The sequence below is a fragment of the Abramis brama genome, assembly GCF_963993115.1.
Source record: "Abramis brama genome assembly, chromosome: 4".
Classification (NCBI taxonomy): domain Eukaryota; kingdom Metazoa; phylum Chordata; class Actinopteri; order Cypriniformes; family Leuciscidae; genus Abramis; species Abramis brama.
Window position 1 is genome coordinate 18617576 of NC_139966.1, and position 21634 is coordinate 18639209.

Consider the following 21634-nt stretch of genomic DNA (forward strand, 5'->3'; position numbering starts at 1 on the left):
AACAGTTATAAGAAGATAGTAAACATACAAGCTACCTTTTTACGGCTAATAACCAACTCACTGACAGAAGGCAGACGTGACGTTCTTCTCAGAAGTCAAGAGCGCAATAAAAAACTTTCCACAGAACACCGGACTTTCAGCACGTGCAGTGCACGTGCGCAGATGCAAGTGCACAGTTCATTTTAAGATTTGACACCTAATCTAGCTAGATTACAAACAGAAAAATTGCTCAAAAATGACGTTCGATTATTCCCTTTAAAAAAACACATATATTCGAACATCTAGTTGCGCATTTTGTCAATGATGCGCATTACATCAATAACAGGACAAATTAATACAGAGACATAACTACTTGTATAGGTAGTTTATTTAAGTTTAAACCTATACCTACACAAAAACAAGTAAATCAACTAACGTTAATGGCCAAGACCGCAGAGTCGACCGCACTCTCGTCTCGCGGGCACTCTTTCTCTCTCGCCCCGAGCTCACCCTCACAACATGGTGGTTGTCTGAAAAATGTTCGACAAAACAGCGAAACGGACAAAAAAAAGATAGAAATGTATACGATAATGTTATAAAATATGTTCTTGATATATGCTTTAACAGTTATAAGAAGATAAACATACAAGCTAGTACCTTTTTACGGCTTATAACTCACTGACAGAAGGCAGACGTGACGTTCTTCTCAGAAGTCAAGAGCGCAATAAAAAACTTTCCACAGAACACCGGACTTTCAGACCTGCGTGAAGTTGGCCCCCCACCCAACGCAAAACGTCGTCAAACTATGCTCAATCGTTTGTGCTCCGTTTGTGCTGGTTTGTGCTGTAAAAAGTTTCGTTTGTGCTGTTTCGGTTTTTTAGATATTAAAATAATATTTTTAGGTCATTCTGAGGTCACTCAGCCCCCCCACATGCTCCAAATTCACCCAAAATAGTCTCGTTCGTTTGTGCTTCGTTTGTGCTGGTTTGTGCCGGTAAAATTTTCGTTTGTGCTGCGTTGGGTTTTAAAATATCAGAAATTGAATTATAGACGATGACGTCACCAGCCCCCCCACATGCTCCAAATTCACCCAAAATAGACGCAATCGTTTGTGCTCCGTTTGTGCTGGTTTGTGCTGTAAAAAGTTTCGTTTGTGCTGTTTCGGTTTTTTAGATATTAAAATAATATTTTTAGGTCATTCTGAGGTCACTCAGCCCCCCCACATGCTCCAAATTCACCCAAAATAGTCTCGTTCGTTTGTGCTTCGTTTGTGCTGGTTTGTGCCGGTAAAATTTTCGTTTGTGCTGCGTCGGGTTTTAAAATAACAGAAATTGAATTATAGACGATGACGTCACCAGCCCCCCCACATGCTCCAAATTCACCCAAAATAGACGCAATCGTTTGTGCTTCGTTTGTGCTGGTTTGTGCCGGTAAAAGTTTCGTTTGTGCTGCGTCGGGTTTTAAAATATTAGACATTAAATTATTGTTGATGACGTCACCAACCCAAAATAGTCTCGTTCGTTTGTGCTCCGTTTGTGCACAACTAACTGAATGGGAGAGACACTGAATGAGAGAGAATTCTAGACGGTGCACCAGCCTACTTTTTTTAACAGTAGACTAGTTACCATCGGCAAACCAAATCATAATATTCACTTAGGTTATTATACTGTATGTTGTCCTGTGCGTTTTCAACTTTTAACGAACACGAGGATCACAGGATGTGGATGCAACACAAACTTCAAGGTAAGTGTTTTTACTTACTGTATGTTGTGTTTTGTTAATAACATATGACAATTGTCACAAATACATGCACCATAATCTGTTTGCTGCGTTTATACTCGTGTGTAAAGGTCTATAGGCTACAGTAGGCTGGGGTGAACAGTTTGGATTCTTCTTCAGTTTGGATTTTTCTCTTAAGCTCACTAAGGCAATTTTTTTTTTTTTTTTTTTTTTTTTTGATGAAACATACACTGATATTGTGAAATATTATTACAATTTAAAGTAGCTATTTTCGGTTTTAATATAATTACAATGTCATTTATTCCTGTGACCTACTTTTTATTAGACCTACTCCAGTTTTCAATTTCACATGATACTTTAGAAATCATAGTAAAATGTTGATTGTATGCTCAATAATTATTGGTGCTCAGTTAAGAAAGGCTCTTAATTTTGATCAATGTTGATCATCCTTTTTTTTTTTTTTTTATGTCCTTGCTAAATAAAAGTATTATTTTTCATATTACTTAACCAAAATCTTTGAATTGCTGTTTGTATTGGTTTTCAGAAGAAGAAAATAACAACAATAAGCAGCACAACTGTTTTCAACATTGATGTTTCTTGAGCATCAAATTCATAACATCAGTAGCTATATTAGAATGTTTTCTGAAAGATCATGTGACACACTGAACTAATGATGCTAAAATTCAGCTTTGATTACAAGAATAAATTACTTTACTATATATTCACATATAAAACTGCAGTATTACATTGGAATAATATTTCACAATATTACTGTATTTTTGATAAAATAAATATAGCCTTAGTGAGCATAAGGGAAAATTAAACTTTGAGAAACATTAAAAAATAAGCTTTTTAAATCTTTTGACTGGTAGGCTACTGAGTGTGTATCTATGTGTCTGTGTGTATATATCATTTACTTACTACTACTACTATTATTATTATTATTATTATTATTATTATTATTATTATTATTATGTATGTGGAAACTCATGACTCAATTAAATCAAAATGATTTAACTTTTGAAATTTAATTATGTACTATCGAACATCCATTAACAAAAAAAAAAATACCTTTAAAAACTTAAACTTAAAAACACTTAATACTGACAAGTTACAATATGTCTTCAAACCAAAGATACCACACAAAATAATAGACTTGAGTGCAAACTTCCATAAAATAGCACACTACTTCTCCTAACAGGAGTAAGAAAACCAGGGTGTGTGGCATACAAAAAGTTCAACAAAAATAATTTAACTTGTGAAATTAAATATAAATAGTGCAATCAGTCTTTTGTGTATAATACAGCATGTGGGCATATTGTGTTTTTATCTGACGCTCCTGTCACTCCACTTCTCAGGTCGTCATACATCTCCCAGACACATGGAGACCTCCTGCAATAGGCCACATAATGTCCAAGAGCATCCTGGGTTAAGCCTCCTCTAAAAGCAATGACTGCCCGTAAAGTAAATCTCTTTCCCTGCAGCATCAGATCGGAGGGAAATTCACTCAAAGGAAATTCTGTGGAGTTGCTTCCCAGGTCAGTGTCAATCCACATAAGTTCTCCCAGACTGTAACTGTGAGAAACTTTCCCTTCACAGAGCACTTTTTCTGAGGTATCTGGCTTGATTGCAGAGGGACACTGTGACGGACTTTGGATCGGCCTGAGGCAGGGGGACTCCGGAAGGTCAAGGCCTTCTTCCACTGCGGTCTGAAGATGAGCCATGCCAGAAGCCTGCAGTACAGCAACAGAAGTACAAACAAATGCAATTTCCCTTGTGACTTGTTTGCTGAGACCACAATACTGTGAAGAGCACTGTTTTGATAATGAAACACAAGTGCGTTTTGTCATTGACTTTTCAATGATAGTGGAGATGTGGCATTGTGCATCGATTTGGAGGGCACCAGACTTCAGTCGGACAGCTTTGAATATTTCGCTTAGCAGTTCTGCCCTCTGTATGTAGGCCTGTGCATTCAGACCCTTTGTGGTGATGGATTTCACTAGCTGGAGGAGGTTGTTGGAATCCTCATTGCAAACAATATTTTCAAAAGTGACACTATCACAGTAAGCACAACATAAGCATTGACAAAAAGCATCAAATGCACATGTGTTCAGCACAGAGATTCTTGATTTCCTGAGTTTAACAGGCTGTTGATTGTTTCCATTTTTCAACAGGTCCACTTTAAGTCTTTTCCCTCTCACAGATGGATCTGCATGGAGCCATTCAGGACAAGGAGAGAGGTATGAACTCCTCTTCCTCTTTTTGGGTGGAACTGCTAAGCCTCTCCAGTTTTCAACAGCTTCTTCATCTGTTGGATGGATGTTTGTGACAGTGTCAGACTTCCCAGAGCAGGAAGCATCCATTTCTGGCCTTCCATCTACACTGGAGGTTGTGGTTGGTAGTGGATTGACTCCTGTGTCGATCACTGTCGCAACAGCCTTATCCTCTTCACCTTTTTCCACACTCTTGTGTTTTGCAGAAAAAATACGCATGTTGCCTTCAATGAAGGACAGATGTCGAGCAATGAATCGATCCACTCGAATAGGCAAGTGTTCATGCTTGAAAAGGCCGTGTTTGATGTTTTTAAACTCGGCTTCGACATTGGCTGAACTTGCGGTGATTTTGGAGCTCCGGAAGTGAGGGATCATTACCCCTGTCCAGAGAGGTAAGTAATTTGCAAGCCAGATTATATGTGGAATAATCTCAGGGAGGAAGTGCATATTGTCATGATCACCATTAGATGTGGCAAGTGACCTGCTCTCCTCACATATATCTGTTACCCACTGCTGCAGGTCTGTCTGTGTTTGGTCACATGGATCCACTTCCTCCAGGTCCGCACCCTCTACATCTGGAATGATGACACACTCTTCTGCAATTCGGGCTTTTAGGTATTTCTTGCACCTTTCTGAAATGAGGGGGGCTCCAGAGCTGTCACTGCCCTCTGTTTCGCTGAAAGCCACAATAGTAATACATCTTAGTAGCTCTCTTGCATCGTCCATGGATTGTGACATGAGAAGCTGAGCTATTGACCTAACAAAGAAATCTTTAATGCGATGTGGGTTTTTTTTCAAGCAGTCCCACCGGCAGATCATCTTGATGCAGTGTGCAACATCAACCCGCACAAAACAAGGTGGGATTTTTGCTGACTGTCTACCGAGTAAGACACCACAACACTCATTGATGTAGGTCTTAAGATCAGGATGAGAAGTAAAAGCCTTTACCAAAGCTCCGAGCAAAGCCAGAGAAAAGTCACTCACAACCTCTTTTGGAGTAGGTGCACCTGCGCGTATCCATTCTGTCAGCCAATGTGTTATGGCATTAATATCATGTCTCTCTGACAGCATTTGCACCACTGGGACACTTGAGCTCTCACCCCCTGCCACAACACCCTGATATAGGAATATATGGCCAGACTTGCCATTTGGTCTCTGTAGTTTCCTCACCACTGAGCCAGTTGCATCAAAACTCACAGTGGGGTTAGTAGATGTCTTTGATAATGTCTTGTACATATACATTTGTGTTTGACTCCAATAGTGACAGAAAAACTTGTCTAGTCCAATGTCTTTAATGCTACCACTGTGAGGTGCACTGTATTTTAACATCTGCAATGATAGAATAGGATCCTTGTCGCCTAATTCTAAATCATTTCTCTCTTGCTTTGCTTTGCGCAGGGTGGCCAAATTTGGCAGATGACTTGGCTCAGGATCTCCAAAATCCATCAGCTTTGTTGCCTCTGATGCCCTCCATACATGGGGTTCCTTTCTTCCCTCACACAGTTCTTTAGATATCTGCACACGCAAGTTACCAGACATGGCACGCTTGGAACAGCCAGTATGCAGGGAGTCATCAGTGTTTTTCAGCGAACACCTGAACATCATTGTGCTGTTTATTTCAGGCTTTTTGTCACATTTTATGTGAATGTGGCCACGACACTCCTTACAGTTGCCTCTGATAACAATATATTTGTCTGTGACTGATGGATAGACCTTGGCTCTTTTAAAAGCAAATGTGCAGGGGCATTTCACTTCTTGCCAAATGTGATGATTTATCACATGCGTCCAGATACCAGGCTTCAAAACTGTGTATTCCCTTTTTTTTGTTTTAGAGAACTTGTTTTTGTATGTTACTGTTTCAGGCATAAATTCAATCCATTTCTGAAATGGAACTTCAAAATCAAAAGTCCAGCAATCTTTTGGACTGGAGGAAAGGGACCCTGGCTCAAAATCAGTGTCATCACTACTGCCACTTGTTTCATGATCACTTTCATGAGTAAACCCTAAAGCATTCCAGATGTTGTGTCTGTTTAATTTAACAAAAGTGTATAGTGCCTTTGCAGTGATCTTGTTGTCTAGCTGTTTACTAAGCTCTGTCCAGATGCTCTGATTAGGAGTAGCTATGTTGCCATTTTGGACTATGGCCTCTTTCGATGAACACAGGACTGTGAAAATGGAATCCCTATCGACTGCTGGTTTCTTGGGCATCTGGCATAAGCAAAACATAATTACCCTCAATTATCCTGACTCCAAAAAATATCATGTACAGCATAAATTTGTTTTAATATTACTGTATTGGTCTGAATATAAGGATAATATAATATAGTAAGGATAATGTAGATGGATAATATATCTTATATTAGGACCAATATGGTAATGTTGTTGACCCAGATTGTCAGTGTTTATTAAACCGAAAACTCATTGCTAACACTAATATCACTAATTTAGATATGAAATGTTAAATACAGTTGCACATGTGACCAATGGTCGTTTTTTAATACTAAAAGGCAACTTTGTGCAACTGTAATTAGCATTTCATGGCTAAATTAGTAACATAAGTGTTATTAATTAGGTTTCTGTTCAATAACAAGTCTTAGCTCTCTTGAATGTTGTACAATTTTTCTTGAAGCTTCTAATATTGTAACTGACAGTTTTAAAACAATGTATACTTACATTGGCCAGAAATTTGGATTAGTAACGACTTTTGTAGTTTGATTTATATCGACCTTTTCTCCACTAACTCTACACCATTTTATACAAGAGCATTCTTGAACAGAAATGTCATTTGGCCCTAGTGGTGGCAGTGAAGTGTAGCAGATGAGACTCGTAAAAATATAATACAATAAAAAAATATAATACAATAAAATACAACCAGGAGAGACTGAAGTGAAGATAATTGTTTATTGAACACATTATGTGATGACAGAATGTCTTCGTCAATTCTACTTCAAAAGTGTGCTCACCTCGAGGATAGGTTTCCTGTTCTCTTGCCCAAAAATGCTGAAGTTAGATTAAACTACGACTTGATGGCACAAGCGCACAAATTTTGCTCAGAGAGAAAGAGAGTGGCAGAAAAAGCAAGTCTGACATGATGTCTGAACAACATGACGTTTTTAATAAACACTAGGGGCTACAAAAACACTAAGAAGTTGATGTTCTATTTTATTCAGTTAGCCTTGTATAGGCCTAATAAATATCAACATTTAATTTGATTTAATTTCTGATATTTTAAAACCCAACGCAGCACAAACAAAAAATTTACGGCACAAACGAACGAGACTATTTTGGGTAAATTTGGAGCATGTGGGGGGGCTGGTGACGTCATCAACAATAATTTAATGCCTAATATTTTAAAACCCGACGCGGCACAAACGAAACTTTTACCGGCACAAACCAGCACAAACGAAGCACAAACGAATGAGACTATTTTGGGTGAATTTGGAGCATGTGGGGGGCTGAGTGACCTCAGAATGACCACATAATATTATTTTAATATCGAAAAAACCGAAGCAGCACAAACGAAAATTTTTACAGCACAAACCAGCACAAACGGAGCACAAACGATTGCGTCTATTTTGGGTGAATTTGGAGCATGTGGGGGGGCTGGTGACGTCATCAACAATAATTTAATGTCTAATATTTTAAAACCCAACGCTGCACAAACGAAAATTTTACCGGCACAAACCAGCACAAACGAAGCACAAACGAACGAGACCATTTTGGGTGAATTTGGAGCATGTGGGGGGCTGAGTGACCTCAGAATGACCACATAATATTCTTTTAATATCGAAAAAACCGAAACAGCACAAACGAAACTTTTTACAGCACAAACCAGCACAAACGGAGCACAAACGATTGCGTCTATTTTGGGTGAATTTGGAGCATGTGGGGGGGCTGGTGACGTCATCGTCTATAATTCAATTTCTGATATTTTAAAACCCAACGCAGCACAAACGAAAATTTTACCGGCACAAACCAGCACAAACGAAGCACAAACGAACGAGATTATTTTGGGTGAATTTGGAGCATGTGGGGGGGCTGAGTGACCTCAGAATGACCTAAAAATATTATTTTAATATCTGAAAAACCGAAACAGCACAAACGAAAATTTTTACAGCACAAACCAGCACAAACGGAGCACAAACGATTGAGCATAGTTTGACGACGTTTTGCGTTGGGTGGGGGGCCAACTTCACACAGGTGACTTTCAGCACGTGCAGTGCACGTGCGCAGATGCAAGTGCGCAGTTAAATTTAAGATTTGACACCTAATCTAGCTAGATTACAAACGGAAAAATTGCTCAAAAATGACGTTCGATTATTCCCTCTAAAAAAAACATATATTCGAACATCTAGTTGCGCATTTTGTCAATGACGCGCATTACATCAATAACAGGACAAATTAATACAGAGACATAACTACTTGTAGGCTATAGGTAGTTTATTTAAGTTTAAACCTATACCTACACAAAAACAAGTAAATCAACTAACGTTAATGGCCAAGACCGCAGAGCAGACCGCACTCTCGTCTCGCGGGCACTCTTTCTCTCTCTCGCCCTCACGCTCACCGCTCTCTGCGCGTAACGGTTTAACGTTAAATGAACAACAACAATAAGCAAATGTTGAGTGCTGATCAAGAGTTTTGTGCAAGCAATTTAAGGTCGCGACTCTTGTCCCAAATATAGCAGGCTTCATTCAGTGATTGAAACAAATATGATTAACATTAATTGAAGTTTACCAGTATATAGAACCGACATTGAACGATCCTGAGCAAGCTGTGCTGTGGTAACTTAACGTTAAACATGGAACTTTTCCTTGACATGAAACGGTAAATAATCAAACCAGTGGGAGCCTGCAGTGCAATAAAGTGCTGTAACATTAGCACTATCTAACTTATTCATGCAATATCCCAGGCAGCGCGCTCATTCGGAAAGCTGACAGCCGCGCCTCTGCTACCGCGGGCGCGTTTTTCCACATTCGAATATTAATTTTCACCTTTGAAATTCTGTTTTAAAAACTATTCGAATATATATTCGAATTTAGAATATTCGTTGACAGCCCTAAATGACAGTCGAGCTAGCTAGCCAATCCATCCAAACAGTGAAAGAACCATGTTGACATAGCAAATACGTTAGCACTACCAGTAGGATACATGCCTGATTTCAATGGACTGATGGAGGAAGAGACGCGTTAATAACGTTAGCTACCTTATCATAAAAGCACCTATTCCTGCCCATGCATTATTTCAAATTTAGCTAAATCACAAGGGGACAGCTGACTTTGTTAGCTAATCAAAGCAGACGAAACCGTCACCATCCACTCAGATAAGCAGAACTAATAACGTTTTATCTATGATATAAATATACATATATAAGGGTAACAGTAAGTTACAAAACATGAAGTTAACTTACCTTCGTCCCAGAAAGTTTGCTTCTTTCTTCTTCTTCTTCTTCTTGAATGATGGCTTAGTCCCAGAATGTTCGTTTAGAACTAACCGCCTAAAAATTCAAATTTCAGACCGCGGCGATTCCATGATGCAACGCGGTGGCTGTAAAACCATTGTAAAACTCCGCGTGTACAGTGTAGTTACAATAATAATACAGGACTGTCCATTAATTTCCCATGATGCATTGCCACTTACAGTAAAAATACAAATACAATACATTGTTGTAAGATTTACTGTAGAAATTACATCAATTGCTAACAGTGTGTAGGATCTATTTGGATTCTTATAGGATCTTATTAGATTCTTAGAATCCTTCATTCAGATTTATTTTCATGGAATTTCAGTTTGTCCTGTAGTATATTTTTTTTAATTCTATATCTGTATTTCTATATGTTGTGCTGTTTTTCCAGGTAATTACAATTAAATATTATAAACATTTATACAGTAAGATCATTTTAATCATTTCAATTCAGAAATTATATACATTATAGATAGATTCATAAATAAAAGAATATAAATACAATTTAGGTAGAATGTCATATAGTTGACACAATAAAATGATTTATTTACACTTACAGGAACACCATTAAATATTAAATATATTAAATTAAATATATAATATTAAACATTAAATATATAATATTAAATATTATAAACATTTATACAGCAAGATCATTTTAATCATTTCAATTCAGATATTATATACATTATAGATAGATTCATAAATAAAAGAATATAAATACAATTTAGGTAGAATGTCATATAGTAGACACAATAACAGGATTTATTTACACTTGCAGGAACACCATGCAGCTCAGTTACTATAAAAATATTCAGCCATCAGCTGAGCTTTATGCTAGGCCTACATCAGTCAAGCTCGATGCTGTTTGGTTGTAATGCAATATAGCATGTTTTTTTAAAGCGAATGTGCACAACCTTGCGGACAATTTCCAGAGGTTTTACAATCATACATGTTGGAGTTGCCACCACTTCTTTTATATGGGAAGGAGATCCTTCAGACACAAAACCAGCAAGTGTGGTTTGTAAAAGCTGAACTTGGATGAGCGGATTGTTTTTGTGATCATGTATGATATTTACAATTGACTCAATCTTTCCAATGCAACCATTATTTAGCTGGACAGTAAAACTGTTGTGTTTGTACTCCTTTCCATATTTCTCTGTCGTTAACAGTTTTCCATTCACAATTGCTCTGTCATATGTCTCTGCAGAGTACTCATCATTTTCAGATAGATCACAGACTGGGAGCATTAAGAACTTCTCTTTGTGATCTAACATTTTTTGTCGAGAACATCCCAGCAAAACAAGACCCTCTAGCTTTTGCGCCTTAGCAACAAGAGGATAAACACCAAGCCAGTCATTGACAAGTTTGCCCACCCTATTTGAGACATCAGCACTAGTCGTTGTTCGTTTAAGTAGTTGGGGAATTGACTGAAGTATGTTGAATTGGCGTGCAATTTGAGATGGAATACAATTTGTTCCATGACACAACCTCTTCAGTTTCTGGTTGTGACCCTCAAATGAAAATGCAGATGTACACCAAAGAGGTCCATACATCTTGACAGAGAAGGGCAAATGTGTAAGTTGATGGACATTGAAGGACATTTGGCACAAGCCATATGTCGTTGGTATCTCCTGCACAAACTTTGTGATCTTGGATGTTGCTGCTACCAAGTCATTTTCTGTGACAGTGTCTTTCAGAAAGCAAAACATGGCAGTGACCAGAAGTAGCCAATGTTTCAAAAATTTAGTTGGAAGAATCTTGTACAGAACAGGACCACTGTAGAATAATAGCCAGCTTCTGCATTCTGCAGCCTTCCACCTTTGTGCAACTTTCACAGTTCGTGGTATTCTTGGTATATCAGATGGAGGTTTGATGGTAAGCAGCCTTTGATCAACAAGCTTATGTGATGTCCCAATGTACCATGGGCTGTCATGGTACTTGCTATTGAACCACAAGTCCAAGAATTGCTTTGTCACTCCCAAGGCAACACAGTGCATGTAGTCAATTGGAAAGCTGTTCACAATGTCAAAACCAGTGGAGGGATTCAGGAGGACTAATGGTGAAACTGTCTTCACCCCAAACACATGGTCAACATCGTTCTCAATGGCCCTCTGCCCACATTCAATGACATGGTCATGGGTTCTTTTCTGTGCCTCAGTGGGTGGATAGACTCTGGCATATCCTCTTCCCTTTGGCACTGTTTTCCCTTCATTTAAGCAATGTCCACATCCATATGCACCATTGAACTGATGTATACCTTGAAGCACACATCGGGCTACTGCGTCACATGAGCATACAATAGGGAAAACTTTAGACACCACAGTTGTGTTTGTATGTGGGTGCCTCCATTCTAGACCTTGCGAATTGATTTTTAGAATGTCATCCACAAATTGCTTAAGGAAGGTGGACATGTCAGGTTTACCACGCCCAAACCAGACACCTGCGAGTATCATGTTTTTGAAACGAACATTTGGTTGGAGTTCGTTTATTACACATCTGATGGGCCACAATGAAAAAGATGAAGATTTAAACATTGGAATGCCATCACAGTTCCATAGTAGTGATATGTCATTAGCTGTGAAATTAGGGAGTGTTTGATACATTTCACCCTTTCTCACATCATTTGTTCCATATACTTCTGATTGAAATGCACAATCATCTTTTTGTAGGATGTCTCTTAGCTGGTCCTCGATAGAGAGACTTATATAAAAATTGCCTTCTGCAATATTCTTTTTTGGGTCATTTATCTCATTACACTCTGGACAATGCATGTTGTTCTTTGGAAGATATGTTTGGCAAATGTTGCAGAAAAGGTGAACATTTAGAGACTCAGATGGATCATGGAATATTTTTCGGAAGAGGTGGAGAGACTCTGGCAATATGTTGCTACTCGGGAGAAAGACATTTAAGAGCTTTAAAAGGTCTTCCACAGCACTTGCTGTTAAACTGTGCCTCATAGAAAATGACAAAATTAGAACTATTGCCTGTGCAATTGTTATCTCTGATCCTGTGTAAAGGGGGGCCCCAGATTTTTCAAATTGTGCATTTGAATCAGAATTTGTGACAGCAGTGTCATCCATAGTAGAGTCTATTTCTCCCTGAGTGTCACTCCACTCATCTTCACCATGGTCCATTGCATCAACAGAATCATAAAATTCCTCCTCGTCTTCCTCACTGTCCGCAAGGGAGTCATTCTGATGGGTAAGATCATCCCAATTGTAATGAGGAGTGTTGTTTGTCCGCCATCGACTTGTCTTTGGAAGGGGCCAACTCGATTCTGGATCCAAAAACCTAGTAATATGATCAATGACTATTTTAACATGTGCCAGTGCTTTCAAGTGATAATATTATAAAGATATAATATTTATTTAACCCTCTGGTACTTTTCAGTCATTTTCATGTTTTGAAGTTGTTCCATTTTTTACTTAATCAAAATGGTACAAAGCTTTGTGATTTTTGTAGCACTTGCTGCAGTATAGACACATTTATTTGACTATAGTGAGGATTTGATATCAAGCTAAAACTATTTTCTAATTTAATAATACAATAAAACATGTTTTGGCAGGAGGACATCCAACCCTAACCCTACTTTAACCCTAAACCTACCTAACCCTCAAGGTTTTTTAATTTTATTTGTATACTTTACATACTGTATATTCTGTCTCTTAATTCCAAACCTACTGCTAAACCTACAAATCACAGAAAAGTTTCAGAATTTGTACATTTTCAAAAAACATCACTTAGTCTGATTTATAAGCTGTTTTCATTAGGGGACCAAAAAATATCCCCACAAGGATTTGTCCTCGTAATGTAGGGTGTACCTAGATGCACACACAAGATTGTGGACATAAATGAGTGAGTGAGTGAATGAATGAATGAATGAATGAATGAATGAATGAATGAATGAATGAATCAATTAATCAATTAATCAATTAATGAAGAAATACATGTATCTAGTGGCTAAACCATAGTTGTATAGATGATTTTCTTTATTTCTTTCCATCTGATGGCACCAATAGATTTGTAAAACAAATTATGTAGAATTAAATGGTCCATAATTTAGATATTTAGAATATTGTTTAGTAACATGTTAACAAATATTTTTGTCCTCCAAAATTCCAAATATTAAAGAAACATTACTGAAATGAAATATAGAACATTCTCTTAATAAAAATAAAATAATTATACAAATATAATCTCGGGTCTGTTTTGACTATAAACCATAAGTGTGGCTACAATATAAATGAACAATACTAGAGGGTTAAAAAACTTTCTTTACAACAAAAAACAAATAATTATATAGATGTATTAGATGTACAATGTCAATATTTATGAAAAATAATTTGCATTCATATTTTAAATGTACTAATTATTTCCAATGTATTGAATTGAAATGCTCATCTATACTAAGCTTCAAGCTGTAAAAATAGGGTACCTTTTGTAAGGGCCTCGTTGTTTTGCATTCATTTCAATGTAGGGATATCTTCTTGTTTAGAGGAATCATTTGTGGTCACTGTTGTGGAAAAATTAAATATGTATAATGTACTGCATATGTAAATAATAATAATTGTAATACAAAATCTTGGCGTTAGAAAGTTAACATAATTAAAAATGAACGGAAAATAATTTGTATATTCATACAAAGAACACCGCCCACAACTCACATTGTAGGCATGAACATTCAATTGCGCATGCGCATCCTTCCTTGCTCACTCACTGCAGCGCAACGGTCGGAGGAGACGAACTTTCTGGAAGACGACGAGCTGTGACAAACAGTTGTAAGTAACATATTTAAACGTTTCTTTATATTAACATTTGACACAATCTAGAAATATTTATGTGTAAACCTGCGTAAAATGTTTTTTTCTTATCTTAAGACATGTGTGGTCACAGTAACGTTAACGTTTGTCATCTGCTTTTCGATATATAACGTTATATATAATTAGATCATGTTTAACGGTCTTACATTTATCAACTACTTACACCATAAATAGAAACTTTTAAGTAGAAATACACCAAGAGTTGAAACTTAAGTCATTTCTTAAACGTTATTTTTGTAGTTAACATCACAATGGACTTAATTATCAGTGGCTGTCGGTTAACGTTATGCCTCGGACATACGTTTCTGTTGCTGGTTGCTTAGTAACAGTTTTAAACATTATTTTGGAGGGAAATGACCCTTATCTGTTCTAAATCCACTGTAACGTTAAACCTGGCAATATAAACGAGAAACAACTTGTGTTCTTTAACCTTGAGCATATCTCTCCTGAGAGAAAGCAAGCAACAGGCTGTCATAATGTACAAGACTCATACAGGCACGCAACTACAGTAACACGGCTAACGTTAGATCCACCGGCTGGTGCGAAGCTATGTCTGAATTGAGGTCCAGATCTAACAAACCTTAACCAAGATTAATACACCTATAAAACATTCATGTCTTTTTAAACATCAAAGCATATAATAAACACTGTATGTTTTGCCCACACAGCAAGAGCATATGATTGAATATTGTCTTTTTTATCTTTATCCTACTTAGAAAATGAGGTTTATGTTAATCCAATGGATTGAAGATCCCCCAACATGGGATGTGCTTCCAACGGAAAAAATTATGAATGGACGGTGTGAAATTGGTGGTTTATGTGATGTGCAGTACAAGGAAGAATCCAGCCCTGCAAAAATCTTAAACGTTGGTAAGTATGTTTTTGTGATACAGTATGTCTGTGCATTACTGTGATAAAATTGATTCATGTTGTGATAATTATTATTTATCATTTCAGGAACTAGATCTGCCATGCTTAAGCAGCTTCATTCTATTGAGAAAAATCAGTCCATCAAAAGATCCAGACCTGAAGGGAATGAAGAATTAGGGAGAGGGCAGCGCCAGAAATATAGCAGAATACTTTCTGAATCAGAAAGCAGTGAAGAATATGAGGTAAATTAGACCCAGATGATTGCCACTTTCAGCTAATTTGAAGGTTATATTTGTAATTATATAATTCTTTTTTATTTACAGTCAGTCAGTAAACAAGTTTCTGAAAAGAGCGTCAAAAGGATAAGAGCCAGATCCTTTCTGCAGCAGTATAATCTAGAAAAAGTAAGATTATTTCAACAAAGTTACATATATCAGGGCTCTAGACTCGTTCTAGATGTATTTAACAGTAACATACAAGAAAGGAATTAAATGAATAAATATAAAATATAAAAAATAAAACACTACATAGACTTTACTGTATAAATTATACATTAATTCTTTTTAAAGTTCTCACAAGACTCTTATTTTCACAGCACCCATTCTCTGCAGAGGATCCATTGGTGAGTAAATTATGTAATGCTACATTTCTCCAAACCTGTTACAAATGATGAAACAAACTCATCTACATCTTGGATGGTCTGGTGTTGAGTACATTTTCAGCAAGTTTTAATTTTTGACTGAACAAAATACAAACTGTATTAACAAATGTTTTACAATTCTAGGAATCAAGCAGGGAGGCAACAACATCAACAAGGACAAGTAATGACAGTGGAGTCAATCAACAAATTTTGGCTGAATTAAAAGAGATTAAGAGTGTTCTTGTGGAAACTCTTACGGTACGTTCACACGGGTCGTCAGCGTCAACGCTTGACGGAAGGCGTGGCTGAAGTTTGGCACTGACGCCATGGTCATAGCAGCGTCAGCCAATGAAATTAGACAGGAACTCAACAACAAGCTTCATTGTCATTCAATGGTAATAAAGGACCGGGTGATTGCCCACCGCAATAATTAGTTTCTCCTCCATTTTAAAATTTATCCTCAGTTTGCTGCTCTTGAACAGGATGAACGTGATTGGCTGCCGCCTGGCTACTGTATTTGCATAGAGCGATCTGATTGGCTGACACTTCCGTCGGCGGCGCTTCACTGGCGTTGCTCGCGGCAGAAGTTGAAAAATTCTCAACTTCTGCCGCGAGCAACGCCAGTGAAGCGCCGCCGACGGATCCACAATTCTTTTCGGCAACGCTTGACGTCACCCATTCAAAGTCAATGGGAAGCGTTGACGCTGACGCCCCGTGTGAACGTACCGTTACACTTTTAAAAAAAGGTAACCCTATGAAAAGTTAAAAAAATGTCTAAGTGATTGCGTCAAAAGATATAAAAACCTATTTTGTTCTAGGATGCACTCCATTAATGACTGCACCAGTCCAAACTCTCCCTGGACCCACTTCGGATTTGCCAGCCCCAGAGTCTTCGCCTGTACCTGCCCCTTCCTCTCTACTGCCTCTTCGTGTAAATGAGACTAGGAGTAATAATGACTGCAAAAAGGTATCGTTTTTAAGTAACAATGCCTTCTTACTAGGGCTGCATGATTTGGTCAAAAATGTATATAATGATTAAGTGTTTCCCACAGGAGTTTATATATTAAAAGAAGTCAGAATTGTTAGATTATGTTTGGTTCATATTTTCAGCCTTTTTTCTCTTTCGGCCAAAAACCGAAAATGGCATTTTACATGAGACATGATACAGATTACGGTGTGTAAAATGGACAGAATTGTAAATCTGACACTTTAAAGGAACAAAAATATAAGTAAACACAACATAATCCTGACAACTTCCTCCAATGTTTGTTTTATTTTTTTATTTTTCTAGAGATTTTCTAGAGACAAATTAGCGCATATTTAAACATAACATTTCAGATAACTTGTATTACAAAATTACAATAGGTTTGCAAGTAATGTAATCAATCATTTGGAGAAGTATAGGGTATGCGTGTGACGTCACCGTCGGCTGGATTGACTGTGGTCACGCCAACTGAGTGTCAAAAAGCGGCAGCATAGGTTTCTCCTATTAAATCCAGTCACACAGCAGCTCGTCTGCCACTCAGTCCGGCTGAGGGAGTGTGATATTCCCTCGATATTTATTAGCGATTTTTTTTTATTTTATTTTTTTACCCTATTCACCTGGGGTGTCTTGTTGTAATTGTGTCCACTCACAGAATTAATTAATCATGGCTGGAAAAAAATTGGATGATTCTGAATCTATGCTCATAGGTTTCATCATAACAAACAAAATATTAAAGGAGAAGTTCACTTTTAAAATGAAAATTCTGTCATCATATACTCACCCTCATGTTGTTTCAAACCTGTATGAATTTCTTTCTTCTGCTGAGCAGAAAGGAAGATATTTAGAAGATTATCAGTAACCAGACAGTTTTTTTCACCAAAAACTGTCTGGTTACTGTGACTCTCCCTAGTAGGGCTGGGACGATACACCCATCTCCCGATTCGATACTATCACGATACTTGTGTCGATACCGATACGATTTGTATTGTGTGTTTTTTTTTGAAGTATTGTGATTCTACAAGTATTGCGATTCTACATTAGACCGTCAGAAAAGTTAAATCATACACTTATACAGACTGTACATGATGTATAAGATGAGTCATATTTACAAAAACAGATCATTTCTGACTTTTATTTCAGAAGCATCATTCACTACTACATTCTCTTGAATAAATGATTCAATAACAAATACATTTTTTAACAGTCACTTGTAAACAATGTAATCGATAAATGCGTTATTTGAAGCACCAAGTTTCTATCAAAAGCTGATTTTGATCGCTATCGTAGACATCAGTGTTCATATTTGAACTTTAAACTTTTATCCAAGTACTTCTATGATCATTTTAACTATTGCATCACAGAAATAATGATACTATTATGAGGTTTAAAAGACCTTTTGTGAAGCTGTTTCATGACAACTCTCTCCGGGTCAGCGGCAGCGCCAACACAGATTTGAATGTTGCGATATGATTTTGTCAAAGTTTAATAGACAGACAAATTGAAAGAAGATCGTGTGGGTGTTTGAATGGAGATGACAGTATTTTAAAGATGAATCGTGCAGCTCTACTGTCTTATCTTTCTCTCAGTATACGAGTAGCACGAGGGCTTTTCAGTGCGTTCAGTCTCATGTCTCTATTACGCGTCCACTTGGGATATTACGTCACTCAGATACAAGATAATATGTATTATTTTCACTCATAGATAACGACACATTTCATCCTCTGTTGGAACGAAAGTGGCTAACTTCCATACCTGCAAACTTGTCGCTTTTCGGCGACAATCGCCGTTTTCTTGGTCAATTGGGTCATGTACGTGAATCGCGTAGAACCGGAGAGTTTTTTTTTTGGGGGGGGTATTGTTTCTCACAGTAACTGCCATGCAGGCTAGAATTGCGAAACATTATTGGATAATTCTTATAATTTACATTTCTCTGGGCCAATCGGAATCTTAGCACTTTTTCTCTTGGCCAATTGGAATCTTAGCACTTGCGTCATAATCTTGAAGCACACACACAGCGTCAACAACAGCTGAGCTCGCCATTTGCCTGGCTACCGTGCGAGTCTAATGGAAACTTACGCATGAATTTTTCTGCATTGAACTTGTTTTAGCGCCCGCCAAAGTGAATTTTTGTCCCGCCAAAGTCTTATTTGATCGGTGAGTAATGTAGATGAACGGCTACGTTTGTGACAGGGCGCATGTTTTAACTAAAATAACGACCAGGGAGAGAGAGTGAGAGAGAGCCGGTCGCGTGCGCAGTCTGTGTAAACGACTTCACCGTCTCCAAACTAGGCGCTGTGTTGCTCTCTCCCTCGCACATATTAATCAAAATAAATCGACACGGTGGTAAAAGGTCGGAAGACCAAAGTTTCGTGTGGAGCATTCAGAGATTTTTTTCCCCCTGAATTATACTGCTGGGTGTGAATTGTGCTAAATAAGTTTCCTTATCTTCTCTGAAAAGCGTTCCGGACATTCAGCTGACATAAAACAACACTTTAATTAAACGAAATAAAACTATACAGTGATGAAATGTTTTCTATGTTGACACAAATCTTGGATGTCAGTGTCCTAACTGCTGGGATAATCACACAACGCGCACGACACGTCCAATTCGCGAACTAATGACTCCTTTGAACCGATTCATTTTAATGAATGGTTAAAACAACTGATCTTTCCAGCAGTGAACTCAGGAGACGTCTGAATCGGTGTATAACTAATCAGTAACACTTTACAATAAGGTTCTATTTATTACATAAATTAAATAAAAACTACAGTTTGCTTACTCAAGCTTAAACTTTAAAATAAACAAAACCACTTTTTTTTAAAAAGCATTTTAAACATTTTTCCACACAGTGCTATCAAGAATCGATAAGAGAATCGTTAAAGAATTGGATCGATAATCAGAATCGTCAGTGGCATTATTATTGATAAAATTTTATCAAATCCCATCCCTATGTGAAGACAGTAAAATTATAATCAAACATTAAAGAACATACATGTTTTTTAATAGTTTTTTTTTAAGAGTTAAAAGATTAAAACATTTTGCTAACATGAGGTCTTATTGTGTCACTGTCAGTCTTGTTACATCAGTGCAAATCTAGGGTATGCAGATTAATTATTATTATTATACATCATTCATCAGCATGCATTGATTAATCCCATGGCATGTATAAAAAAAAAAAGTTAGTCTGCAAACCCCCCCCCCCCCCCCCCCCGGTATGCAGGTATGAACTTCTGTTGACCTCATCTACAAGCAAGGACAAAAAAAAAGCAATTGAATTTGAATTAATATTGATTCTAGAATATTTTATTTTAGAATGGTAAAAAAAATGTTTTGTGATAGCTAGGTGAATCGATTTTTTTCTCTCAACCTTAATCCCTAGTAAGAATATAGTAATCCCTATAAGAATATAGGCACAGGCTTCCCTTGAGGAGTTCTATTGTGAACATAGATGCCCAAAACCATTCCTCATTAATCATTATGGTTTGTAAACTTATGTTCTGTTTATTTCTTTCCTTACAGGCTACATCAAAAATAAATTCAATATTGAAGCAAGTATAATTAAGAAGGCCATCTCCCAGAAATGTGCAGATGAATGCAAGATGTCAAAAAGGCGCCACAATGATTGTGTGTGAGTTTGTGTGAATCAGACTGATTTGTTCAGGATGTTTAATACTGTATCTCACAGTTGGGGTGTGTGTGTGTGTGTGTGTGTGTGTGTGTGTGTGTGTGTGTGTGTGTGTGTGTGTGTGTGTGTGTGTGTGTGTGTGAGTGAGTGAGTGAGTGAGTGAGTGTGTGTGTGTGTGTGTGTGTGTGTGTTTGTGTGAATCAGACTGATTTGTTCAGGATGTTTAATACTGTATCTCACAGTTGGTGTGTGTGTGTGTGTGTGTGTGTGTGTGTGAGTGAGTGTGTGTGTGTGTTTGTGTGAATCAGACTGATTTGTTCAGGATGTTTAATACTGTATCTCACAGTTGGTGTGTGAGTGAGTGTGTGTGTGTGTGTGTGTGTGTGTGTGTGTTTGTCAGGGTTCGTACGGGTGCTTGAAATCCTTGAAAGTGCTTGAATTTTGATGTTGTGTTTTCAAGGTTTGAAAAGTGCTTGAATTTTAGATAAAATGCTTGAAAATGCTTGAATTTGTAACTGTATTTCTTTCACAAGAAATATCTTTCTGACGAAATAGTTCTTTATTAAATGGAGAAAAAAATGTAGCCCTTCAGAATCAGATACAGATTGATTTGCGTTACGCTGGCCAGAACAAAAGTAGGCGGAGTTTTCATTTTGATTTCCGCGGTTGTTTGGATGCACCGTTTTTATTGGCCACGCAGCGGCAACAGTTGAACTATTTTAAACTTTGACCGCGGCGTGCGCGCGAGCTCGCTGAGCTCCGCTTTGGTCCGAGTTGCGCGGCGCAAGCCATTGAAATATATCAGTTTCATTTCATAGCGCAGCGCGGTCCGCGTCCTAAAGGGCCATTAGTGACTGAGAGTACTTGGTGTGATAATGTAATATAAGTATTGCATGTCCGTTATGTCACGTTCATTTGTGGAATATGCAGTGAACATTGCCAAAATTACAGAACTGTAACGTGCAAATTAACCTGCAAACGTTAGCCCAGTGCATAACAACAGTCGTTGATTGCTGAACTGAAATCAGTCAGTGTCATAAGAAGTATACTGTTACTGTAAGGTTTAGGATGGCCCTATGCAATATTTACACTGCTCTATTCCAGTAAATGTATTAGCTAACGTTATGTCTTGGCCCAAGACATCTTGGCAATGAAATACATTTATCAGGCAGGTGCCTGTGCACTCAGATATTGTTCAAACCTTGTCTATATCAAGAATGTGTCCCAAAACGGG

At 37.6% G+C, this 21634-nt stretch overlaps 1 protein-coding gene and 1 long non-coding RNA gene across 4 annotated transcripts; both read left to right on the top strand.

Moving 5' to 3' along the window:
• Positions 1-1475: 1475 nt before the first annotated feature.
• On the top strand, positions 1476-6189 carry LOC311081987. 3 transcript variants are annotated; one of them, XR_014606071.1, is made up of 9 exons: positions 1476-1722; positions 3078-3257; positions 3353-3471; positions 3894-3959; positions 4199-4384; positions 4512-4607; positions 4792-4849; positions 5061-5195; positions 5391-6189. It is a non-coding gene; the product is annotated as an uncharacterized lncRNA (long non-coding RNA). The 3 variants fall into 3 exon arrangements; XR_014606069.1 differs by having other exon boundaries at positions 3894-4384; XR_014606070.1 differs by having other exon boundaries at positions 3894-4384; positions 4795-4849.
• An 8779-nt stretch (positions 6190-14968) lies between these two features.
• LOC311082088 (uncharacterized protein) lies at positions 14969-16724 on the top strand (the record flags this gene model as incomplete). Its single annotated transcript, XM_084112832.1, has 6 exons — positions 14969-15149; positions 15237-15391; positions 15473-15553; positions 15745-15771; positions 15934-16047; positions 16635-16724. The coding sequence occupies exons 1-6, from the start codon at positions 14999-15001 to the stop codon at positions 16722-16724; spliced, it is 618 nt and encodes a 205-aa protein (XP_083968958.1). The 5' UTR covers positions 14969-14998.
• Between the last annotated feature and the right edge of the window lie 4910 nt (positions 16725-21634).